Raw genomic sequence first — 19,235 nt, 5'->3', positions numbered from 1 at the left:
TGAACTTATTGCCTGTTACTGACGGTCAATTCATGTCATTGAGGATATTCCTTTCTTTCACTGACCTCCACTTTTCCAAGATTGATGTCCCTCTCCAAGGAGTAACCTCTCCTACCAACATGCCCAAAGTAGATGAATAATGCTTTGTCATTTTGCATCCAAGAAGCAGTCTAGCCGCACTATCTCCAATGCACATCTGTTTGGGTTTTTGGCAGTCTGTGGGATATTCTATACTCTTCTCCAACATGACAACTCAAAGATATAACTATTTCTGTCATCTATATTCATTGTCCAGCTCTCAGATGCATAGAAAGTGATGGAAAAGACCAAGGCCTGAATCAGATGCACTTTAGCCTTCAAATTGACATCGTTGATCCTCAGTAATGTGGAGAAATCCCTGACAACAGACTTTCCTAATGAAATATGTCTCTTGATCTCCTTACTGCTAGTACCAAGGTTATTATTGTTTGTGGATCCAAGAAAAATGAAATTGTTGACAATTTCAATCTTTGCTCCATCTAGCATGATGATCCTTATATGTTTAGTGGTGTGAATTTTTATCTCCTTGATGTTAAGACACATTCCATATTGAAGCTATAGTCATTGATCTTCTGAAGCAAATATTCCAAGTTCTCCTCACTTACAGCAAGCTAAGTTATGACATCTGAAATAATCAAGTTGCTATGAGCCTTCTTCTGGTCCTGATCCCACATTCTTCTTCCTAGAGTCCGTTCTCAAATGATTTACTCAACATAAAGATTAAATAGGTATGTATAAAGAATATAACCCTGGCACACACCTTTCCTGATTTAAAATCGTACAGTATTTCTTTGCTCCATTTGGATAACAGCTTCTTGGTCTAGGTAAGGTTTCATATGAGGATAATTAAGTGTTCTAGGATTTCCATTCTTCTCAATGCCTGCCTTAGTTTGTTATGAGCACTCAGCCAAATGCCTTTGCATATTCAATAAAGAACAAATAGGTATTTTCCTGGTTTTCTTGATTTTCAGCCAGGATCAACCTGAAATCTGCAATGATACCCCTAGTACTACAGCTTCTTCTAAACTCAGCTTGAACTTTTGGCAGTTATTAATGCACTGTTTTAGCTGGTTTGGATGATTTTCAGTAATATCTTGCTTGCATGTAGTATTAATGATATTGTTCAGTAACTTGTACATTCTGTTGGATCACCTTTCTTGGGAAGGGGAATAAATATGGATCACTGCCAGTCAGCCAGGCAACTGTTCACTAAATTTCCTGGTATAGATTGGTGAACACATTCAAGGTTGTGTCTGTTAGTTGAAACAGGTTAATTGGTATCACATTGCTATCTGGGGTCATGTTTCACTATCTTGTGCTTTCGAGTGCGGTTTGAACTTCTCTCTTTGTTACCATTGACTCTTGCTCATATGATACTTCCTGAAATTTTTCAGTATTAACCAATTTTTTTTTCCATAAAGTGACTCTGTGTATTCTTTCTGTCTTGTTTGGATGCTTCTTGGAGCATTCAGTATTTTGAACAAAGCATCTCTCAATATTGCATAGCTAGGTTTTAATTTGCTTTTCAGTTCTTTCAACTTGAGAAATGCCAAGTGAGTGTTTCTCTTTTTATTATCTGACTACAGTTCTTTTCACACTCCATAATACTTTGCTTTGTCTTCTCTGAGTTGCCTTTTGAAATCTTCCGTCCATCTCTTTCTTTACTTTGGCATCTCTTCCCTTTGTTTTGGTTTCTTGATTCTCTAATGCAATTTTTAGAGCCTCTTTCATTTTGGTTTTTATTCTTCTTCTGTTTTTGTAATGACATTTTTCTCTCTTCATAGATGATTATCTGTGATGTACGTTCAATGATTTATTAATCTCTAATACCTTTAGAAAACCCCACAAAGTTGACTTTATATATGAACTTCAGTCAATGAACTGTACAGTACTCAGATTGACTACGTATGTGGAAAGAATTAGTGGAGAAGCTCAATAGCAGCAGTCGCATAACTCAAAACCAGGCCATATGAAGACTGAAACAGACCATCAACTACTTACATGAAAGTTCAGATTGTAGATGAAGACATTGAAGACAAACCACAAGAACCACGATAGGACCTTGAGTCTATCATACCTAAACTAAATGTAATAATCATACCCAAAATAGGTTTGATGTATTGAACGCAAATGATCCAAGATCACTTGAGGTAAGGGATGATATCAAAGATGATATGGTATATGAAATGTCAATTAACTAGAATTACAAGCTGTACTATAATAATTTAAAACAATTGGAAGTTATTTCTAGAGTACACCAGTTGGGATATTGTTTTTCTATTAAGTTTAATTGACATTTTAAAAATTAATACACACTTTTCTGTAAACTCTTCATTAAAATCACAATTAAAAAATTAATACAAGCCTGTATTAAATACTTTTACTTTTTAAATAGAATTTTAATAAGATTTAGGCTGTAAAACATTAAAAATAAAAATTGAATGAGTATCCATTAGGCTAAGAGAAGACATTCATATTTGGTTAAAAATAGTAAGTAAAGATAAATTTCTATAGGATTGATCTTTCAAGTTTTCATTATTTTTTCACATCACCTTCCAAAATGAAATTATCTTTGAAGCAAATGGCAAGTTCTTAAAGATGACTTTTGATAGTATGTAAGTCAAATTTTTCATACTTGATCCAAATATCAAGTGTCAACTTTCTATTTTATAATGCAAGTCCAAACTTCTTAGTATTCTCTGTAATGCAAAAAACATCTGGACATCAAATGCATAACTATAACTATAACTATAACTATAACTATAACTATATAACTAACTATAACTATAACTAACTAACTGATGTTGGATCAGAACTGAGTCAACTGACCCCCTATTTGATATCTGAGATTCTAAGTCACACTAAAGGAGATTCCCCATTTTCTCTGAGGAAAGTTGCTGGCAAATTCAAACTACCAAACAAGTTCAGTCTTTGAGTTAGCAGCACAACTCCCTATGGACTAAGGACTATGCCAGCAGAGTTCTCCAAATAAACATATATATATATATAGTCCACAATTGCACCTTGCTCAGATCCATAGTCAACATTCTTGGCACCAGCAGTCAGGAAATCAAAAAGACCAGCTGCGTTAGGAAAGTAGAATGTCAGGGACTTCTCCAGAATGTTAAGAGCAACAACATCATTCTAGAAACCAAGATGTGCCTGATCCAGGCCATGGCCTTTGCAATTACTTGCTATGCATTAGAGGAATGGACAGTGACTATGGATGACAGAAAAAGAATCAATGCTTTTGAGTAGTGATGCTGGAGGAAAGCATTGAACATATCATGAACATAGATATATCTATAACAGATATAACATATCTGTTGTACATCGAGTCACAAGCAACTCGATGGCACATAACAACAAACAACCTCACCAGGATGATCCAGTCCTTGAAGAAGGATATCATGCTTGGAAGGGTGGAGAAAGAGATGTGAGAAGTAAACCCTGGAAAAGATGGATTGACACAGTAACTGAGATAATGGGGATAAACCTATCGGAGATAGTGATAATGGCTCAGGATAGAGCAGAGTTTGGAGCTATTGTGCAGAGGGTCACTACCCCTAGAGAAGCAAGAGATAGAGCAAAACGATGCAAATAAATTCCTAGGTGTAAATATAACCCAGTGCCATTGGTACTACTCAAGGGCAGCTAACAACCACAAAGTCAATCATGGCCACCCTTCACGGAGTGTCCAATCTCAAATTTTTGCTGGAGGAGATTGCCCATCTTTCTTCTACAGAATGGCTGGTGAATCTGAAAAAAAAATAAGTTTTCAGTTAGCAGTCTGACATATGTCAGATGTGGGGTGGGTGGCAGCAGTGAAAATTCATTTTCCAATAAATAAAATTCCAGAATCTAGTTTTCCTTGTTAGTTTAACCAACATGCTGATGATAAAGAGGCAAAAATGCCCATCAATTTAAGAGTTTTCATTTATTTGGAAGTGTAGTTTGACAGATAAAAAACCACATGATTTAAGGAAGCTCTTAAAAATTATAGTAATAGGTCTATAAACAAGGATAAGTGAAATCAACTGATAAATGAAAAATCTATTCCAGGATAAGAGAAATGGCAAGATATGTAAAATCTTGAATTATTGTGAAACCTGATAAGCTGTGAAATGGAATTACAGTATTAATTCCTAGCAAAATAATATTTCATCTAATAATTCATGGGTGCATTTTGTTAAATGTTCTTGTCACGTCTGAAAAATGCTATGATTAGAAGTTCTGCTGACAAGTGGGTTTCAAATGTGAGACTTCAACCAAAGAAATTCCAAAACAAATTGATAAGCCTAAAGTCATCATGGATTTTACAGTAACCAAGAGTTAAGTCTGATAATTCATTATAAAAAATGTAAATAGAAAGTTTTGGGGGTTGTTTTTTTCCCACTCCCATATCAGAGAGTTCTCACCACCTTAAGAATCTTTTATCTTGATCTTCTGCTTTTGAACCCTTCTAACTTCCACTCCCAGATCAGAGAGTTCTCACCACCTTAAGAATCTTTTATCTTGATCTTCTGCTTTTGAACCCTTCTAACTTGAAAACACAGAGAAAGCTCGAGATTTTTTAAGTCAAGGAAACCAGAGTATACGGGCTTTGTTTTCCAGAGGCCAATACATCCCTGTGCTCTACGATCCAAGTATTTCTGCCCTTGAACCCTCCTGACTGCAACATCCAGAGAAGGCTTGGGATTTATTAACCTAAGAACAGGATTGTACCTTCCACAGTTTTTCAAAGAACAATAATCACTCTACTTAGGGCCCAAAGGCCAACAGGCAGCCTCAAATATCATGTGGGGAGAAAAACACAACCAAAACCCAACAACAGAATAACACCCTTAAAAATACTCTTAAAAAATTGGAACATGCTGCAGACCCAATCAATATTCCAGACATAGAGAACAAGAAGAAATATATTGATGTGGAGTTAAAAGCAACATCGTAAGTGAAAGTTTCTTATGAATATCTGTAAGACATATTTTTAAATGCATAAACAAATGATATTGAAGTAGAATTATATTACTCATATTCTGTATTATATTTTTTAATTTTACATTCTTAGTAGTTGTTGTTGTTATGTGCTGTCAAGTCACCTGTGACCCTTAGTGATCCTATGTACAGCAGCTCTGAACCCTGACCTGTCCTGAGACAATCTCACTAATCCCAACACACCAAACCCCATTGCCCTAGTTACTGTATCAATCCATCTCAACCGGAGTTTCCTCTCCTGCACTACTGAGAATGATGTCCTGGCCACGTGCCCAAAGTATGTGAGATGGAGCTTCAATATCTTAGCCTCCGAGGAGGAATTTGGTTTCAACCTCTCCAAGACAGATCATTTGTTTTCTTGGCAGTCCAAGACTCTTCTCCAGCACCACAACTCAAGGGCCTCAATTATTTTCCTGCCATCCTTAGTCATTGTCCAGCTTTCACATGCATAGCAAATAATTACTGTGGCCTGGATTAGGAGCACTTTAGTCTCTAGACTGACATCGTTGTTATTTAGTACTCTGGAGAGGTCCCTGACAGCACATTTTCCCAATGCAATTTGTCTTTTGATTTTCTGACTACTTGTGCTAAGAGTGTTGATTGTGGAGTTGAGCAAGCTGTAATTGCCAACAACGTCAATCTCTTCTCCATCTATCATGGTTCTGCCAATTGGCCCAGTAGTGAGAATCCTAGTCATCTTGATGTTGCCCTTTAATCCATATTGAAGGCTATAGTCTTTGACCTTCTACAGCAAGCATTTCAGGTCCTCTTCAGTTTCAGCCAGTAAGGTTGGTTATCAGCATTACATAAATTGTTGATGATTCTTCCTCCAGTCCTAATGACACATTCCTCCTCAAAAATCCCTTCTTCCTGAATGATCTGTTCTGCATATCGAGTGAAGAAGTATGGAGACAGGCTATGTCCCTCACACAATCCTTTCCTGTTTTTTAACCACACAGTGTTTCCCTGCTCTGCTCTGAAGATCGCTTTCTGGTCCAAGTATAGATTTTGCATAAGCACAATGAAGTGTTTTGGGATTTCCATTTTTCTCAAAGTTAGCCACAATTTCTTGTGATCCACACAGTCAAATGCCTTTGCAAAGTCGATGAAACACAGACAGACATTCCTCTGGTACTGTCTGGTTTCTGCCAAGATCCAGCTGACATTGGAAATAATGTTTCTAGTGCCACAAACTCTTCTAAATCCAGCTTGTATTTCTGAGAGTTCTCTGTCAATGTACTGTTGCCATCATTTCTGGATAATCTTCAGCAAGATTCATAGTACTATGACTCACATTTCTTTTTACTTCAGTAATTAGAGATCCCCATGTTCATTATAATATCTACAATATATTATAATGTATGGATGTATCAACATTTTAAATAGCCAACATTTTACTGTGCTGTAATAAAAATTATCTTGGATGCATGCCTTTACCAACTTATCTCTTTAAAATAAATCCGTGCAGTAGAATTAGCAGGTCAAATAGTACATGTATTTTAAACAGAATACAGATCAGTTTCCCAGAAGATAACTGATTTTATAGTCCTTTCAAAAAGCACATAGAAGTGTCCATGTTTATTATTATTGCAACATTTTTTCATAGCTTCCCTGATTACATGTTATGTACTCTTGTTTTAATTCCCTGTTGTTATTTGCCTTATAGCTGATTCTGACTTCTGGGGACTCTATGTGCCCAGAATAATTCCCTCCCACTTTTGCCAAGACTGTAATCATCTGGAAGCAGATTGTCAGGCCTGTCTCCATGGTGCCTCTATGACACCCACCAACTTTTGGTAAGTAGCCAAATGCTTAATTGGTTGCAACATCTAGGGCCTTCCATGAGTACCTGCCAATATCCATCTTTTTGCTGACTGTTTGCTTTTGACTAAATAACTTGATGAGATGTTTTCTTTTTCAATAGGAGCTCTGGTGGTGTGTAGTGCTTGTTAAGTCACTAATCCATCCATCAGAGCTTCTCTCCTTGGAAGAAAGTTGAGCAGTCTCCTGTCTACAAATTTAGATCCCCAAAACATAATGAAAGGTAGCTATTAATGAGAAGTAACTCAATGACAGTGAATTTGAATTGAGTTTTCTACTATACCTAACTTTTCCTTTTATTTTATTTGGCTTTTGAGTAAATATAAGAGATTTCACACACTCCCCCTTAAAAGTAAAATATATTCTATCACCTTATCTTCCATAACTTCATTTATCCTATTTTAATATTCGAAGTATCAATAATTTACTTAATGTGAGAAGTAGTCCACGTCAGCTCTACATTTTTTCTCTAGTAATTGTTTGTTTCATTGACTAGTCTTTTTCTCCACTGAAAAGACTCTTGTTTCATTGGTGGAGTTATACTGGAACTAATATGGTTCTGAAAGCTCTGATGGCATTGTGGTAACCAACTACACTGCCAACAGAAAGGCATACATGACTAATCCACCAGCTGTTCCCCAGGAGAAGGCTGGGTGGTGAACCAGTCCTTGGAGAAGGACATCATGTTGAAAGGGGAGAGAAAGACAGTGGAGGAGTGGATTGACTCAGTGACAGGAGTAATTGGGGTAGGTATATTGGAGACAATGAGATTGGCTCAGGATATCGTAGGGTTCAGAGCTTACTTAGGGTCGCTATGAGTCATAGGCAGTTCAATGACACAACAATATTTCTTGTAAATTGTGCCTGATACATTTTATTGTTTTTATAATTATCAATAATAGTAAGTCTCTTACTATGAATACATATTTTATCTTATTTGTAACTGGAAATGACTAATTTCTGTATGTTTTAAAATTTGTTTAATAAATAATGACCTCTTATGTGAACTCATTGTTTCCTTTTGCCCTCTTTTATTTTCTAGAGTTTGGATCATGTTATTCTAGATAATGATTCTTGTCCATGATATCTTTCAAAATATGATTGCTTAAAATTGAAATATTTGCACTGCAATTGCAAAGGCAACGTGGTTCGAAGCTGCCAGATGCTTCACAGGAGAAGGATGGGCAATCTCCTCCCTTATGATTAACTGCCTCGGAAAACGTGCTGGAGGGTGAGCTATGGATCGGTTCATACCTGACGGGAAACAACCAAACAACATGCCTTATTACTAATTATTGTTATCATAGCTATTCCATGAACAACAGAAATGAACCTTTCCCTATCCTATCACCTTTACATCTTTGATATGCTTGTGCCCATTGTGACTTTTCACAACATAATATCTTTTTCCAAGGACCAGAATCTTCTGATAATCTGCTCAAAGTATGTGAGATGTGGTTTCACCATCTTTGCCTGTAAGGAGGACTTTGGTTGTACTTCCTCCAAGACAAACTTGTTTGTTTTTTTGACAATCCATTGGATAGCCAGTACTGTTCTCTAAATCTATAATTATTCTCCTTCTGCCATCCTTACTCATCGTTCAACTTTCAGGAACATAGGAATAAACTAAAATTACTATTTCTTTAATCTAGTGCACCTAATCTTTGATATCCTTTTTCTTTAGCTGTCATGGAGAGGTCTTTGACAACAAATGTCTCCAATGCAATGCCTTGTTTTACTTTTTGACTGTTGTTATCATGGAGGTTGATTGTGAATCTGAGTAAAATGAAGTAGTTGACCAATTCATGATGTCACCTAGTGGTTCAGTGGTGAGGATTTTTATTTTTTTTTATGTTGGAGTGTAATTGATGCTGAATGCTATAATCTTTGATCTCTTGCAGCAAGAGTTTCAAGTGCTCTTCACTTTCTGCAAGCAATGTTTCATTATTTGCATAACACTCATTGTTGATGAGTTTACCTCTGACCCTGCTACCCATTCTTCTTCACAGTCAAGATTCTTTAGTGATTTGCTCAGCATGCGGATTGCATAGATATGAATAAAGGATAAAATCCTGATGCACACTTTTCCTGGTTTTAAACTATGCACTGTTCCCTTGTTCTGTTCAGAAAATAACTTCTTGGTCTATATAGAGGTGTTTTTTTAAAAAAAAAAATTATACATAATGAATGCTATTGAAGTATGCTATTGCTGCCAGGTGCCATAGAGTTGGAGTGACCCATAGATGGCCCTCTAGTAGGTTTTCAAAAGCACTTAATTACATGGAAGGAGATTGCCTATCCTCTCGTGGAGCAGCTGGTGAATTTGAACTTCATGCCGTCGAGACTGCAGTGCAGATTCTTACAAGGTCATCAAAGCTCCCTTTTGTTGTATTTGTTGTTGTAATGTGCTGTCAAGTTGCTTGTGACTCATGGTGACCCTATGTTTAACAGCTCTGAACCCTGCTCTATCCTGAGCCATCCTTACTGTCTTCAACACACCTACCTCCATCACTCCAGTCTCTGAGTCAATCTATCTCATTGAGGGTCTTCCCTTCCTGTGCTGTCCCTCCACCCTCCCAAAAATAATGTCCCTCTCCAAGGACTAGTCCCTCCTTGCAACATGCCCAAAGTATGTCACATGGAGCCTCAGAATCCTTCTCCAAGGAGTAGCCTGGCTTCATCCTCTCCAGTACAAACCTGTTTGTTCTCTTAGCAGTCCCTGGTATATGTAATACTCCTTGCCAGCGCCACATCTCAAAGGCATCAATTCTCCTTCTATCATCCCTAGTCACTGTCCAGCTTTCTTATGCATAGCACATAATTAATCACCTGGTGTATAAGCTTTGTTTTTTATTTATCTCTGAAAATTTTCCTTTAATTATTATTTGTCTTATTTTTATAGTTTATGTTGTTGTGTACCGTAGAGTCCAAACCAACTCATAGTTGACACTCCACTGGGTTTTAGGAGCAACAAATCACACAGTAGGAAATTGCCCATCTTTCTGTCATGGAGCATTTGGTGGATTCAAATTGAATATTTTTGGGTTGATAGTGTAATTCCTTACCACTAAGCCAGCAAGCCACCAGAGCACCCAGCTATATAATTCAAGGCTTGTATTCTCATTTGCTCTGTTGTACATGTCTTTCTCTCATTTCTTTGTACTCTAGTTTTAGAAAAGTTACCAAATTTATCCATATGATCAGTTTTCCTAGTCTAGGTTCTCTATAGAAGCAAAATGAGTGGTGGATATGAATTGAAAAATTTAAGAAAATGTCTTATGTTTGAGTAGGCAAACCCAAATCACTGGGTCAGAAAACAAGCTGAAGACTTCCTCTGCCTGACTTAGTTGCAAGGGCTGACAAAGCTAAAATCAAGTCAGGCTACAGACTGGAGGCTTCTGCTGACTCATATCCCAAGAACCGAAAGTCAGAGGCTGGGAAGATTGTAAGAGAAAGAAAACATTGCCAGAATATCCATTCATATAACAGAGGCAGGCCGCATCTTCAAGGAAGCTTCCCCTTTCAATGATTGGCAGCTCACATGAGATTGTAAAATGGAAGATGATTACATTGTCTACCAAATCATGAATTATAGACCAGCCAAAAATGGCATCCACTTCCTAAACAACATGCCTCTGGAAACTATAAACTTTGATGAATGCTGATAGTTATAGAAAGACTTTTATCCATAGGGTCGCTATGAGTCGTACTAGACTCGACAGCAATCAATATCATACCAACTAAGATTCCCACAGTATTAGTTGTGCACATTCATACCTACTGTGGGAGTTCTCTCTCATTTTTTGCATGTTTCAGTATGTTTTCTCTTTCTCACCTCAATTTGATCTTTCTGTAAGGCCAGTAATAATAAAAGGTGAATTATGAGATATTTGTTATAAGAGGATAATGCTCAAGGTAGACTTTTCTTCTTTTTTTATAATTAAGCTAAACTATTTAATTTTGAGAAGACTTCATGAATGGTTTTGGTTAAGGTTTAAATTACCTCAGGAAGATATTTTCAAGAATTTATCCAATCTTCATAGCTCTAGAAGGTCTATGAAAATTCAAAATGCTATTCTAGTCTTTTCTTTGTTTTGATCATGATTCTCTTATAGAATTCTTTTATTTAATGTTCAGTAATTATATTTTAGGGGTACTATTTAGTTCTCATGGCAAAATAGTTGTACATGGATGTAATTAGCCACACACTCCATAACCTCCTCTTATTATAGACTCTTTTTCATACTGTTACCCTAGGCCAATAGAAACTAACTGGCTTCTCTTGGTTGGCCTCTTGAAAGCTTTTAACACCCTAGTCAATACACAATCAACTTGTAGGTAGAACAGAAGCACTTAAAATATTAAGTCAATTGAAACTGTGACCCAAAACTTCCAAATTAAGGAAGAAAACCCCACAGGTGATTGATTGTATACAAGGAGGCAGAGCTACTACTGTTCTTTTTGTCATTAGTATAAATTTATCTGTCTCGCTTTTTCTGAGTATATTTTTTATTATTAATTTCAATGAACATTTACAGTGGATATCCATTCATTCATTGTTGCACTTTTCTCCCCACCCACCCCATCCCCACCCCCGGTTCACTCTTCTTTAAAAGTGAAAGAAAAACTCCTTCATTGGTATAAAATCCCCCCGCACCCTCCCATCCTCACCCCGAGTATACTCTACTCTGCAACCCTCATTCCGAACTCTTATGATAATCATAATGCCCTAAAATGTATAATTTTTAACCAATGTTAAATTTATATTGGTAATTACAACGATCAGCTCTAGAACTCTACCTTTAATCAATGTGGCTTTTCCATCATTGTTAATCTCCTTTTCCTCTCACTCTCACCAATAGTGATTCTTGATTGATACTTACAAAACCTGAGATAGATAATATTAGCCTGAGGTACATATGCAGGAATTGAACTTTTAAATGGTTATGTCATTTGCTCACAGCTGCTGTTACCAGCTGGTATATACAGGACTTAAAGCAGATCTTCTACCTTCATACCCAGCCTCTTGACAGCTATATTCGGCCCTCCTCTGCTCAGATCTATACTGAGAGTGGCCTCAGAAATACTCTGTGTCAATGCCAGTGCCTGCTGGACCAAAGCGTGAGCAGTTTTTTGCACTGCTTGCTAGATAATCTTGCTTTGCTAGTCAGACAAATACTCTCTGTGTGCATCTTGGACACTTTCTAGTATTTGCTGTAACTCAAAAGCCATTCTCCTTCCATTTGTAAAAAGCTCTCTGTAAATTACTGTTCATCTGAGGATGAGAAGTTCCCTTCCCTCCTTAATCTACAGATACACCAAAACGGAAACTCGTAGTTTCTAAATGCACGTGAATGCAAGCAGTGGAAGGCTACTTACTGGAGATCCCCAAATCTATCTGGCTCAGATTTCTTGGTAATCACTGGGTAGCTAGCTGGTGGTCTGATTTTTCAGTTAGTGTGGTGGTGGTGTCCTGAAGTTATAGGTAGTGGCTGAGTTGGGGCTTTTTTTGCTACCTACTCTACAAATAGTTGTTCCAGTGAACTGACCGACACTGAAGTGGGTAGAAATTTCTAAGATTTCTGTATAGAATTTCCTTAGGTCTTTACTTTCTAAAGCTCTTACAGTTTTACTGGTATTTTTACATTTAAAGGATAAACCAGGGTACATTTAATGAGCATCTCCCAAGCTATGTATTAGTGTTAGATTGTCTCTATCAAAATGTAGTGGTCACAAAGATCAAAATGAACCAATATCCCTTTTTATTATATTCCATAGGCTTTTTCTTTGCGTGTAGCAAGTTCTCATACTTCCTATATGTTAGTAGCCCTATGGATTAGCAAAATAAGGATTTTTAAATGCCACTAAAAATATACTGCACTAGGAACTGACAATATTAAAAAGAAAGAATTGAGGACTAAGCAGCTGAGTTGGGAGGGTGAGTGAATTATGTTAAGGGCTTTAGAAATGCTTTCCCAGCAGTGAGACATGGTTTAGGATGCTGCATGACTGGGGTCAAAATGACCTGCTAGGTTTTGCTGTTCTTAGGAGTTAACTCTTAGAGAAAAAAAATCACACAAAACGTTTGTATACAGCACTATATACAGTGAATTGTGAGAATGGCTTTGCAAACCTTTAATACCTTAATTTAATAATGTGGAGTTATGAACATTAGAAAAAACTGTCGAGTCCCCACCGCTCTTTTCAGAAGCATTCCAAGTTATCTTATACTTCTAAACTACAGTTAAAGCTCGTTGGAGAAGCTAATAGATGCATCAAAACTATAAAATCTTAAACTATGCAACATATTCCTTCTGTGTTCCAATGTCACCCCCTTATATTCAGAAGTTTTTTTTACTTGGTCCTCTTCTCTATTCAGCTGCAAGCTCAAGAATGTGTATCTTCACATGTTCATACAGTGCCTATGACAGGCTCAAAAAGTGTTTGTTGAACAAGAGTATAAACAGAATAATCCCTTTGAAACGCTGCAGCTTTTATCCTCACGTCAGTTTTGACTCATAATGACTTTTCATCAGGTTTCCAAAGCTGTAAACTCTTATGGAAGAAGATTGTCCAGCTTTCTCCCTTTCCCTTTTAACAACTGAGGAATCCTTAGGCAAACAGACTGAAAGCAGGTCTCACAAGTCCTAGGTTAAACAGAGGTACAGTAGGCTGAGAAAGCCAAAGGCCTGAAAATTAGAATTTAGAATGAGACTTTATACTAAGAGCTTCCTGGGTGGTGGGGCATGGAGGAACCACAAAACAAAAATCAACTGAGCTTGAATCTGCTAATTGTGTGACCTTTGGCAAAATGTTTCCCTTTTCTGGGTTCAGAATGGCTGATCTGCTGGATCTGCAACATGATACATGATTTTCAGCCATAGAGGTCAAAAGAAACAGCAGCAGAAAGCCAGGTTAAGAGATGAAACCATGCTTGTTTAGCCCAAATGTTATCTTTGTTTCCCATCAAATAGGGACTGCCAACTGATGTAGTAGCCCTAAGACTCTAGGCATCAATCGAGGAATAAAAAATAGTATTTTAAAAAGTCAGGACAGGAAAAGAGCTAGTATTACATGGATATTCCTGTAGGGTACACACTAAATGCAACATAATCCCATTTATGGGAAGTTGAAATTTAAGCTTATAGTAAATGCAAATTTATCTACTTTTTTGCATTCTCGATGACCCAAACTATACCAATATATTGTGAAGTATTGTCAGTTCACTTCAGTTCATTCTATAGAGGTGGCAAATGTTCAAATAGGTTAAACCAACTTTTACAGACTAATTAGCTTTTTGTACTGGGGTTGAATCTTCTGTTTTAAGACATCCATAAAATTCTACTCTCTAGATTGATGCTAATAATTTTTAGTGCTTTTTTCATACCTGTTCTTTCCAACGATAATTCATTTAATTTATAAAAGAAATTGAATAAACTTGAAAAATAGTGAAACAGTAGAAACACTGTAGTCATGACACATACAACTGAAAACAATTATTTTAAAAAAAAATTGAAAATAGCAATGATATCTGTTATTTCAAAAGCAGGATTGCATGATTAAATTGGAAATTCAGAAATTGTTCAACACACACAGATTGGGTCACAAGAATGAACCACATAACATGACAAGAAGCAAAAGGTGGTGTTAATATGAATAAAAATAAAAACAATAACTCTTCATTTTCTTACACATAAATACTGATGGCAAGATTTCTAAGTAGTTATCACTGGAGTTAGCTTGAATAAAACTTTCAGTACTAATGTTGAAGGAAGCACCTGTTAGGGGCTATTCAAAAAATGAAAGGTAGACACTAAGGCAAGTTGTAGATATTCTTCTGTTAAGACCTATGTCTTATCTTTTGACCTCTTGTGTAATTCTTCAAAAATTTATCCCAATTTGTGAACTATTCTACATATATCTTACAGTCACGTCAAGTGGACTATGACTCAGTGGCTTCCCCTACCTAGCCTGCACTGTCCTCAGACTATGGAACATACTGCAGCCCAATATTACAGTTACTGTGTCAAACCACCTTGCTGAGACTTCTTTGCTTTCTCTGACCCTTCACCACTTCAATACGATGTCTTTTTCCGAGGACTGGTCCCTCTTGACAACATGACCATAGTATATAAGATGGAGTTTCACCATCCTTGCTCCTAAGGAGCAACCTGGTTACACTTTCCCCATGATAGACTTGTTTGGCTGTCCATACAATATTCTGTATTCTTTCTCAATACCACAATTCAATACAAACTAGGTAAAGTTCTAACTTCTCAAAGTATCATATCATGAAAACAAAATCAAATAATTCTTAATGTGTCAAAGCTGTAAAGTTACACATTTAAATAAAAATATATGATCCATTAAACAGATAATTCTAAATCTGGCTTGAAAAAAAATCAAACGTATTTATTTGTAGACTATGTTCCTATTATTTATTATATTATAGAAAAGATAAGCTTTTATCCTCACTGAATATATGAATACAATAGTGGTGAACATTCATCTATTTGGAGAAATATAGGGAAAATGAACAAATTTTTCTGGCTTTGTTTATATGCCCTTCCAAGAGACTTATTGATTTAGACAAGATTACTTTTCAGGAGATCATCCAGGAAATCTTTTGATTCCAACACAGTTATGTATTAATTAGACTAAAATATCTTTTAAAGAATAAGTATGCACAAGTGAAAAATAAAGTGAATCTTTTTAATGAGCATGTTTCCGTTCAAGTAAGGAATAAACAAGTATCAGTTCAGAATTCCTGGAATGCATCCAATTACCAATTGACCATTAACATTCATTTCCAATTATGACCCATTGGCTGTCAGTAAGAGATATTAAAAATATGTGCTATAAAATCAGTTTTATGCCACTGTCCATTACCTCTAAAGAAAAATCTTGTTTTATATTAGAAATTATTGAGCCAAATGAGTACTAATTAAAACAAAGACAGTACAACTAAAATTGGGAGGATGTATGCTCTAATTATATGGCAAGTACACAGAATGTTTCATCTTCATAAGAGAAGAATCATTTTTCCAGTAGTCCCACCACCATGAATGATATTTTCATGAGCTTGTGCCACTTTTTCCAGTGGATACTGAGAGCCTATCACAGGGTTCAACCAACCAATTTCCATTCCAGCTTGAAGGGCTGCTGCGCACTGTTGAAACTCCTCCTAAAGGAAAGAAAAACAATTTTTTTGTTTTTATTTTTTAATAGACCATGTGACTTAAATTTCAGAGACATTAAGAAACGTCAGAATCTAAGAATTACAGACAAGTGTGTATTTACAAGGTATGGGAGTGTCGGATACAGTGCGATTAGCACAGGACAGAGCGGAGTTTAGGGCTGTTGTACATAGGGTCGCTATGAGTCGCAAACGACTTGACAGCACATAACAACAACAACAAGCTTTTGTCTGCATACAGACAAAACTGTCTATAAGGAATATGTAAGTCCTAATTTGCCTGAGGGTCTCTAAAAGATCTATTGTTCTTATGTAATTACTAACAGTACCTTTTCTTTCTCAAAAATGATCTTATTTGGATAGTCTAGAGACTAAGTTGTGCTTGATTCAGGCCTTGGTCTTTCCAATTACTTGCTATGTATCAGAGAGCTGGACAATGACTAAGGATAATAGAAGAATTGATGTCTTTGAGTTTTGGTTCTGGAGAAGGGTATTGGATGGAGATTATACATATATTATATATATATAGACTGTCAAGAGAATAAATAGGTTTATTCTGGAGAAGGTGAGACCAACTGCTCTTTGGAGGCAAGGTTTTTGAGGCTCTATCTTATATATTTTGGGCATGTTGCCTGGAGGGACCAGTCCTTGGAGAAGAACTTCATGCTTAGAAGGGTGGAGGGACAGTGAAGAAGACTCCAGATGAGATGGATTGACACAGTAACTAGGGTAGGTATGTTAGAGACAGGCAGATTATTAGCTCAGGATGGAGAAGGGTTCAGAGCTATTGTGCATAGGGTGGCTATTAGTTGTGGTCGACTCAGTGGCACATAAAAAGAAGAAATAATATCTAGTTTTGGCTCATTACTTAAGACAGTTGCAGTCCTGGAAATGTCTGGGTCATCCAACACTGTCAGTGGTCACTGAGGCTCCTGGGCACCTGATATGACTAGGGCAAATGAATTGAACTTTACATTTTATTTTCATTAATTCACCTTTAAATAAAATAAGCACAAAGTTGGTGTTTACTTATTAAATAGAGTAGGTACAGATAAAGCGTGACCAATACATAGAGGAAGACCTTTGAAACATTTTTCCATACCTTGAATCTAACCAATGTCCCCAGACATTGTAGTTTATGAGAACTACTAAGTGCATCCCCTTCACTTAAGTTAGTAGAGTTTCCATCACTAGAAGTGGAAAGTTTCACCTAATACCATCAACAATAGTATCCCTGACATTCATCTTGCCCTAGTGTGTGCCATGCTTTATAGGAATCACTATACTTGAGTCATTTCACTGTTGTTTTCCAAGAAGAAACCTATGAACTGCAGCCAGACTACCTGAGTTTATACTTTGAACCAAAATAGAACCAAAAACGAAAACCACAAAATAAATTTTTGCTTATGTGATACAAAAGCTTGGTGGAAAATTTTTCAGTCTTTAAAACAAAAATGTTTTGAGGGTTGTGTTATTGTTGTTTTTTTACTTGTTTTTCTGCTTCATATTTTTGATACAAAAAATTTTGTTGCAAACAAAGCCTTTGTGTTTGATTTGCATCTGCTGCCTTAGTTTACTAACTTTTAATTAGAAAAATGAGAATAAGTTTTTCCCCTACCTTGGTCGATGAATAGAGGGAAACTCCAATTATACTAGATTCCTTTGCCATGGTGTCCCGTGGGTTTATCTCAATAGGACCTCTGCTGCCAACAATCTATTATGAAAAACAACATACCTTTCATTAAACAGTACTCCAAAATAATGCTCAAGGGAAGGATGAATAATCTAAGATTATGGTAAATCTTCAAAGTGGTTTGAAAATTTGGTACTTACTATTACTCGTCCTCCATATGATAGAAGTTTCAAATCGTTACTAAGATTTACATTAGATAGCATTTCAATAATCACATTAATTCCTTTATCACCAACAGAATTCTATAAAAATAGAAATAAAGGAGTAACAGGATAAGTGACATCCATTTGAAAGTTATACAAGTGTTCAGGTCTTTCATTCATAGGGTCGCTATGAGTTGTCTACAACGTTATGGCACTTTACAACAACAACGACAACAACAAGATAGTTATCACATTTTATTTATTTTAGAAATGTTTCAAATAGCATGTAAAATGGTCTTTTTAAAGTTAATAAGGCAAAATTTGAAATTATGTAATTATAATTACTGATGATGTAATTTCAAGATACTAGTCCACAAAATAAGAAAGTATGTCGTTGTATACCTTCAAGTTGGAACTGACCCACTATTGGATGAATGAGCAATATCATGATAAATGGAGAAAGGTTTAAGTTGTCAACAATTTCATTTTACTTGAGGCCACGATCAACACCAGGAAACAGCTCAAGAAAACAAAAGATGTGTGACATTGGGGATATCTGTTCTCAAGGACCTCTTAAAAGTGCCATGTTAGTTGTTGTTGTTAGTTGCCGTCAAACCAAGTACGACTCTTAGTGACTCTATGAACAAAAGATCCAAACCCGGTGCTATCTGGTGCCATCTTCACACTTCCTGACACACAAGAACCCATTGTGGCAGTCACCATGTCAATCTAACTAGTTGAGAGTCTTCCTCTCCTTTGCTGAACTTCCACCCTTTTCAGCATCATGTCCTTCTAGCAACATGCCCAAGGTATGTGAGACAAAGCCTCCAAAGAGCATTCCAGCTGCATCCTCTCCAAAACATATCTATTCTTTTGGTCATCCATAGGATTTTCAGTGCTCTTCTCCAACACCACAGCTCAAAGCCATCAATTCTTCTTCTCTCATCCTTATCAAGTGTTCAGTTCTCAGATGCATAGCAAGTGACTGGAAAGACTACGGCCTGAAGTAGATGAACCTTAGTCCTCAAACTGACATCATTACTCCTCAATTTGGAGAGGATTCCTAACTGCAGATTTTCCCAGCACAATCTGTCTCCTTATTTCTTGACTGCTGGTACCAAGGGTGCTAATTGTGGACCCAAGCAAGATGAAGCTGTTGACAGTTTTAATCTTCTGTCCAACCATCATGATGCTGCCTTTCGGTCCAGTGGTAAGAATATTTGTTTTCTTGACATTAAAATGCAATCCATATTGAAGGCTGCATTCCTTGATCTTCTGTAACAAGTGTGTCAAGTCCTCCTTACCTTTCAGCAAGCAGGGTTGTATCATCTGTGTAACACAGGTTTTT

At 36.6% G+C, this 19,235-nt stretch overlaps 1 protein-coding gene across 2 annotated transcripts in view; it reads right to left on the bottom strand.

The window, feature by feature from the left end:
* Window positions 1–15,877: 15,877 nt before the first annotated feature.
* CRYZ (crystallin, zeta (quinone reductase)) overlaps window positions 15,878–19,235 on the bottom strand; it is a 34,563-nt gene continuing 31,205 nt past the window's right edge. Inside the window, exons 6-8 of one of the 2 annotated variants that reach the window (XM_006888603.1) lie at window positions 17,885–17,986; window positions 17,670–17,765; window positions 15,878–16,039 (exon numbers count right to left, since the gene is read on the bottom strand). In XM_006888603.1, the coding sequence (XP_006888665.1) occupies window positions 15,878–16,039; window positions 17,670–17,765; window positions 17,885–17,986 (360 nt within the window). The remainder of the gene's footprint in view (window positions 16,040–17,669; window positions 17,766–17,884; window positions 17,987–19,235) is intronic. The other variant, XM_006888604.1, reaches the window with a different exon arrangement.

The sequence above is a fragment of the Elephantulus edwardii genome, unplaced genomic scaffold (assembly GCF_000299155.1).
Source record: "Elephantulus edwardii isolate Elephantulus edwardi_28Jun2011 unplaced genomic scaffold, EleEdw1.0 scaffold00069, whole genome shotgun sequence".
Lineage (NCBI taxonomy): Eukaryota > Metazoa > Chordata > Mammalia > Macroscelidea > Macroscelididae > Elephantulus > Elephantulus edwardii.
The sequence above is the reverse complement of the archived record's forward strand: the minus strand, read 5'-3'. Positions and strand labels throughout refer to the sequence as shown.